Source organism: Sapajus apella, unplaced genomic scaffold (assembly GCF_009761245.1).
Source record: "Sapajus apella isolate SASKATOON/1434 unplaced genomic scaffold, GSC_monkey_1.0 scaffold111, whole genome shotgun sequence".
Classification (NCBI taxonomy): domain Eukaryota; kingdom Metazoa; phylum Chordata; class Mammalia; order Primates; family Cebidae; genus Sapajus; species Sapajus apella.
Genome location: NW_022437051.1, coordinates 1,501,399 through 1,508,580, shown reverse-complemented (window position 1 = coordinate 1,508,580; position 7,182 = coordinate 1,501,399). Strand labels below are relative to the sequence as shown.

Below are 7,182 nucleotides of genomic sequence, written 5' to 3'. Positions count from 1 at the left end.
TAGAGTGCTGTGCTTCATGACCCCTGTGCCTTACGTGAAGGTCGCGCCGGCTTCCTGTGTGCCCGTAGTAGAGCAGACTCTGCCTGGGGCTGCCGCCTCTGAACTCTGTTGTTCACTACGGCACCTGTCTCACAAGCCAAGGACTCAGTTTCCCTTAATTCACTACACCTTTGTCGACGCGATGCAGTTCTCTTTCCTGAATGCCGTTATTTGTGGTCGTTTTACTAGAGGAATCTCCTGTGTGTAGTCCCACCGACTTCCATTGTGCTGGAAATCTGCCCTTCTCACAGCTCTTTCGGAAGCCTGCCGGAGCCCTGCATGGATGTGGCCCCTTGTCGACCCTGCAGGACCGTGCGTCCATTAAGCATTCAGGGAGCATGCTCTGCCGGCCCCTGTGCTAGATGCCAGGCACACTGGGGATGAGATGAGGGCCTCAGCCAGGCTTCCTAGGGGGGACACAGGGAGAAGGCTCTTGCACGGCACTGAGATAAATGCAGCTCAGGGAGCAAGGCGAGGGTCACCCCAGCCAATTTGGGAAGGTCAAGGTGGACTTTCTCTATAATGGTTTTCCATTTTATTATCAGTGCACGTAGAACGTCTTATCACAGTTTATTGGCTATTTTGCCTTTGGGATTTGAAACATGTTACTCCACCTGAGCCAAGAACAACTCCAGGGTTAGAGGCGTAGAACCCTGCACAGTTGAAAATCTGTGTATAACTTTTGACCCTACAAAACTTAACTAATAGATTGCTGTTGACTGAAAGCCTTACCTATAACATAAAGATTAGATTACGATCTATTTTGCATGTTGTATGTATGCTGTGCTGTATTATTACAATGAAGTAAGCTAGAGAAAAGAAAATGTTAAAATAATAAGAACAAGAAATACATCTGCCATTCATTAAGTATAAATGGGTCATCATAAAAGTCAGTATCCTGGTGGTTTTCACATTGAGGAGTGGAAGAGGGGTTGGTCTTGCTGCCTCCGGGCCGTGGAGGTGGAAGAGCTGGAGAAGGCGGAAGGGAGGCCGGAGAGGCAGCTGAATTCGGTGTCACCGTTACCGAAAAAATCTGCCCATTACTGGATCCACACAGCTCAAACCTGTGTTGTTGAGGGGTCAGCCGTACTTGCTTTTTAGGATTTTCACTTTGTCTTCTGTACAGTGCCCTGATCCATTCTAAGGAACATCTGACAAGCCATAAAAGTCCAAGTTTTTAAGACTTAAAACACTGTTGTTTCATTCATAAAAAACCAAAAACAGAACAATAATCTTTTTAAGGAAGAGAACCATTAGTCATGGATGCTTTTGTTCAGCAAACAGCTAGGTGCCACCCCTTGCCTCTCATCATGGCAGAGCCACCATGTCTCCGGAAGAGGCAAAGAAGAGTCTGACCTGCCCCTCCACACCCCACCGACTTATTTGGCAAAATAAGTCACCAGGAAGCTTTGGTTGCTTTGAGGGAGCATTAGACCCTCTCACTTTGTCTGTGGTTTAGGGATGAGGGGTGGGGGGCTCTGCAGAGGAGCTGGGCAGGCCGTGTGACCTTATGCTGCATGTGACCCTACACTGCTCATGACCCTGCACAGCTCACTGACGGTCTTTTGATCCTTAATCTGCCCAGAGTTTTGCTTCCATTAAGGATTATTCCTCCCCCTCTCTTTTCCACCCTCTCTGTCTTTGTCTCTCTGCCCTTACTCCCTCGCCCTTCTCTCCCTGGCTGCCTTCCCCCTGAATCCCCCATGGCTGCCTCCTCTCCTGCTCCTCCATCTGTATAGTCACTGCCTGAAGAGTCCTTGCTGCTCCAATTTAATTTTTTATTATGCAAGAGACCACTTCATTTTCCTGCTCCTGTGCCCCGTATGATATTGCAAGCCTAGTTTAGGCACTTGCAAACAGCTTTGCCTTAGAAGTTCTTTTCCAAACTATTGCAAGAGCACCGCATACCAGGTTTTACTCCCTCTCCTTTGCAGCCTCTTCATCCTGTTTCCGGCCCTTAAAATGGGGGGGGGGCTCCACTCTCATGCCCAGCCCCTCCTTTTCTCCATTCTTATGCCTCCTCCAGGTCCTGTGTCCCTGGCTTTGCTTTGTGGGCCTGTCGCAGACTCTCAGACTGGCTCCCCAGTGCTGTCTTCTTGGACCTCCAGACCTGCGTGTTCACTGCTATGTGGCATCTTCTGGAACATTTCAAGACAGCATCCAAAGTCAGACCTGTGATCTTTTACCAACCTCTTCCTCCCCAGGGTACCCTGGAGAGGAAGAATAGCGCCTACCTAGCTGTGCAGGCGGGGATCTGGGGGTCTTCCAGAGCAGCCCACCTTCCGTGGTTGTGGGGCCCCTTCACAGGCCTTGTGTATTGGCGTCCTGAAAGAGACCTCTCCCAATCAGTATTAATTACACTTTTTCTCAAGAACTTCTTAAAAGTTTAGCCTCCTCCTCACGATACCCTGATGAGATAACAGGTGTGAATTCTCCCTTTTATTTATTTATTTTTAAAAACCTTTCCCATTCCATTTGGGAGTGTTGGTATCATTTAACTGAAAAGAATATGTATTTTATTTATGTATAAACATTTTCCACACGTGCCTTTTTGCATTTTGTAATATTTAAGACTTTACAGACATTATATACTATGAATAATTATAACGAATTAATGAGTTTTATCTGCAGGTTCTTAAAAAAAGCATGTATGGTGTCTGCTTAATTTTGTTTTTTTTTCTGATACATTTTCACTTTGCAAATGCATTTGATAAAAACTGTAGTAATAATTTCATAGTTCAGAGAAGTGCAAGACATACTATCATAATAAATAGAGCTTTACTATGGGAAACGAAAAAAGGCATTCTTACCTCGCGGCCCAGTGTAAACAATGGGTGTTGTAGATATTTCTGATGTGTGTCTTCAAGCTAAATTCTGTCAGTTTAGAAATCCTATATTACTTGGTTTTATTTTCCAACGATATTAAAATGATTGGAAAATAAAATCAAGTAATATAGAGTGTATTTTCTGTACATTCTTTGTCTTTTCTGTTGGAACATTCATTGGTGTGTATGGATATCACAGTCGATAGACTGAGAAATGAGCCTGTGACTCCTGGAACTGGATCCTCCACAGAGTCTGTTTAAGATCCAGCTGCACCCACACTGTCCACTGATGGAGTGGGACCGTTAGCCTGTGTTTCATTAGACTATTGAGCCCTTTGGCCTTTTAAAAATATATATGGTCGGGAAATAAATTCTCATATAAAGGTGGGTGTAGTACATGATTTTAGCGTTGTTTTAGGAACGCTGGTGTTTAAGAGAAAACAAATCACTTAGCCCTGACATTGTCTTGTCTTCCCAGGTGTACCTTGAAAGACTCTTAACATACGCAGAGATAGATATCTGTCCGGCCAACTGGAAGCGGATTGTTCTGGGGGCAATCCTGCTGGCCTCCAAGGTGTGGGATGACCAGGCTGTATGGAATGTGGATTACTGCCAGATCCTGAAAGACATCACGGTGGAGGACATGTGAGTGGCGGGGCTTGTCAGAGTCTCAGCCAGACTGGGAAGAAAGCTGCCTCCTTTTTAATGATCCATATGGTACAGAATGAGTGCATTTGACTGAATGTCTCTTGTGAGTTGCAACAGGGGCATGATTGTGCAATATGGCATATGAAAACCTGCATTTCTCATTATGTGGATCATGAACAGGTACTGGTGACATCTCCTGGTTTTGTGAAACTGGTTTATGGAAACTGTAGTATAGGCAAACACCCCTTTACTTAAAATTAGAAAGGTGTGGCTGAGCACAGGTAGCAGCCTGTGATGGTTTGTATTTGGGCTTCGTATCTTACTGCAGACTGTTCACAAAGAGGTAATGCCCCATACAGTCCTTTGGGGGCAATAAGCCAATCCAAAAAGCACAAAAGCTAAAATATTTTACGTTTTTGTTTAGTTTGACAGAGAAAACATCCACAGCTTTGTCATGTTTTGCACGTTCAGTTGCTTCAGGTCAGCCTTGTGTTCCTGGGGCTCCCAAGTGCAGCATGAGCAGGGTTTGGGGAGGGGCATCGGCCTTGGGGGTTGTGGGGACTGAGAACTGTCCAGTCCCCTAGTTTTCCAGGCAGTGTCAGGTTTCTCAGATGGACCAGTCTTCAATTAAGGTAAGGATTATTAGTAGGACACTTGCATTCTATTGTCTGGGGGATCTCTAGGGACTGGGAATCCAGGAACTGAGTTCAGAGCCCTTGGGAAGAAGGAACTGTAGAAAGCAGTCAGATAGCACTACTTGACTTACAGCTCCTTATGGTTTATAGTCACTTCTGACATTATTATTGTAGCTAAAACTTGTCTCATATTTTTTGTTTGGCAAACCTCCTCAAGGAGGCTTTGTCCCAGTCTACACTCATGCCCCTACACCCAGTAATCCTTGGATTCAGGAGCTTCTCAGTGCCTGTGACAACTACCACTGCAGGGGCATCTCTGGGCTGCAGACTTGTGGGCATGTGACTTCCGGATTCCACAGCAGCTAGGGCCCTCCTTGCCTCTGGTTCGACTCCCTGGGCGCCCGTTGTGGTGGTACCCTTTGAAGTGTGCTTGCTTATGTTGTCAGGGCATTTGTTGCAGAGCTTACTTCTGCTGCAGACCATAAAATGTCATCCTGTGTGTGTTGTTCTTTATTACATAAAGTAAGAAAAACATAAAGAAGGTTTTTAAAATCAGAACTATATAGTAAGAAAAATAAAATTCTTGATAATATTTCATGGTGAAAACAGCTACTAAAATAGTTGTCATTCACATCAGAAAGGAGATGGACATTTGGGTGCAAGGTATAAGAAATTCTGGCCTGTTTGCTTTATTAAGGATTATTCTTTCCTCAGCTCCTTGGTATCGTTTGACACTGAACTGCACACGTCACATGATGACTTTCTGGCTGTCCCCGCCTGTTAGGTGGTACATGACCAGTGACTTGGTATAGGTGGCACCCAGGTTCTGTGAGAGCACAGAGGACCCCACCATGACTAGGTGTTCCCACTTAAAGTCAGAATGCCTGATGAAATTAGACTTAGTCGTGAATATTTTTATTTATATCCTAGCTATATTTCCAAAAGGAAGTGAGAGACAAACGCAGATTACCACAGAAGCATGATAATAAAAGAGAACAGAAAAATGACCAGTGAAGAGCAGGAGAGGTGTGGAACCCACCAGGTTTAATTCACCAGAATGCTAGCAAACTGAATTTTCATGGAAACTTAGGCTCAATGGATCATCCTTAGTTGATTTAAAATGTTTGAGGAAATGTTTGTAAAGTATTTGTCAGGAGACACACATGGCCCAGATCATGCATGTGTCAGTTGAATCCTCTCAGCAACCCTGTGACGTGTGCACTGATGTCCGTGTTACAGATCTGGATACTGAGACCTAGAGAGGTTAAGTAATGCTGCAATTCAGTACCCACGTGGGGAAGTGTACCCCCCAATGAGGAAAGGCTCACCTTTCTTAATCCCAGGGACCATTCGTTAGACAGTGGTCAAACGGAAATGATGTTTACTGGTCCTCAGTTAGGAAGATGTTTTAACTAAGGGCCTGAAACATTCATTTTAATTTTTCCTACTCTCCTAAAATTAAGAGGTGGGTGGGTAAAGTAAGAGGTAATTTGGAATTCTAGGTACTCAGTTTCTATTCATTGAAGGTTTAAATTCAAGTCATTAAAAACCAGACAGTTATCAGGAATATTTATAATTGCAGTAACAACAGCAGCAGCTATCTTATATTGAGCACTTACCAGCTAAAAAAAAAAAAATGACTTTTCTGTGTTAATTCACATCTCACGTTTACCAATGAGGCGGTACTGTTACTATTCCCTTTTTACAGATGAAAATGAGGCACTGAGAATTAGGTAAGATGCTCATCCAATCACTTGATTAGTAAGTCCGTCAAAATGTATGTTTCTTCTCTTCTAAGCAATTGGAGCTACAGTTGTTTCATTTATCTAATACTTAATTTTTTAAAAACCTATTTTTTGTAAGTCAACTCTTTTTCTACTTTTCTTTTTCAGAGAAGTTTAAACAATTGGCCAGGGTTCATTCAGCTGAAATTAACTTACTGTCAAGAATTGTTTTGATAATGATAGCCTTAATATCTCTTCTTTTGTTGGGCAGTCAGTACCTTAAGCAATTATACATTATAATAAGGTTGGATTTTTTTCAAGTGCAAAATAGTAGTAGTTACTATATTGAATGAAACTCTTGCTTTACTCATTAAGAATTGGAAAGAATCAGCACTATCTTTAGTAAAATAGGATTCATGCTAAAATTCTGTTCCATATTTTGTCCAAAGAAAATTGATAATTTTTTAGCATGTTTTTTGTCTTTTTTGAAAGCCATTGGTGCCCAGGCTACCCCATCACCATCTGAGCCACTGGCTGAACCTTAGTGATTCATGCAGCATTTGATCAGTGCCCCACATGCCTGGAGCTGGGCAGAGGAAGGAGGCATTCAGGAAGACCTTATGTTCCTAGAAGGTCTGACCGTAAATAGTTCTCCTGAAGAAACTCCGGAGTGCCGCCTTGTTCCACTGTCCTCTGCCAGGCTGGAGCACAGATCCTGGGGAGTGCAGCTCAGGCGCCCTGTGCTCCCCTGCCTCCCTTGCAGAGCCCTCGGTTTCCGGGCAGGGGCAAACAACCAAGCTTTCCCTTGGAGCTCCTGAGCAGGGAGAGGGCTCACAGGTTTCAGATGGAGAGCTTTTCAAATGGGGTTTTTGGAAGGGCTTGTTTTTCCAGGCATCCTTCTTGCTGCCTTCTCTGTGTCCCAGCGTCCTAAAGGGACCTTCCTGGTATTTTTGACCACAGGCTAATGTCCTGCTCAAGAATGATCCAGCAGTGAGAACTTGAGTCCCCCCATGTACCTTTGGACAGCAGGGTTCCGGCTTGGAAGGCAGCCGACTGTGTGGTTGTGCATCCGTGGGTGCAGGCTGAAGAGCATCATGCGACGAGCGTCACTGGGACTTGCAGGCAGAACAGCCAGGGCACCAGGCCATGTGGGCAGTCACCAGCTTCAGGCAGACCTCGTGTGAGCAGATGAGGCCGAGGGCCAGCCGGAGCTCCCACTCCTGCCAGCAGTCAGTGGTCATGGCATCACAGGCCAGCTTAGAGCAAGAAGTGGCAACTGCTGTGGGTGGGGAAAGGACAATGAAATTTCCC

The 7,182-nt window shown here is 44.7% G+C and overlaps 1 protein-coding gene and 1 long non-coding RNA gene across 8 annotated transcripts in view; both read left to right on the top strand.

Annotated features, from left to right (window-relative positions):
- The window catches only part of LOC116537542, a 6,132-nt gene extending 3,603 nt beyond the window's left edge, over window positions 1–2,529 (top strand). Inside the window, exon 2 of the long non-coding RNA XR_004263178.1 lies at window positions 41–2,529. This is a non-coding gene — a long non-coding RNA (uncharacterized LOC116537542). The remainder of the gene's footprint in view (window positions 1–40) is intronic.
- The window catches only part of CCNY (cyclin Y), a 266,513-nt gene that overhangs the window by 249,648 nt on the left and 9,683 nt on the right, over window positions 1–7,182 (top strand). For all 7 annotated transcript variants that reach the window (XM_032259779.1, XM_032259778.1, XM_032259782.1 and 4 more), the window contains one exon: window positions 3,343–3,509. In XM_032259779.1, the coding sequence (XP_032115670.1) occupies window positions 3,343–3,509 (167 nt within the window). The remainder of the gene's footprint in view (window positions 1–3,342; window positions 3,510–7,182) is intronic.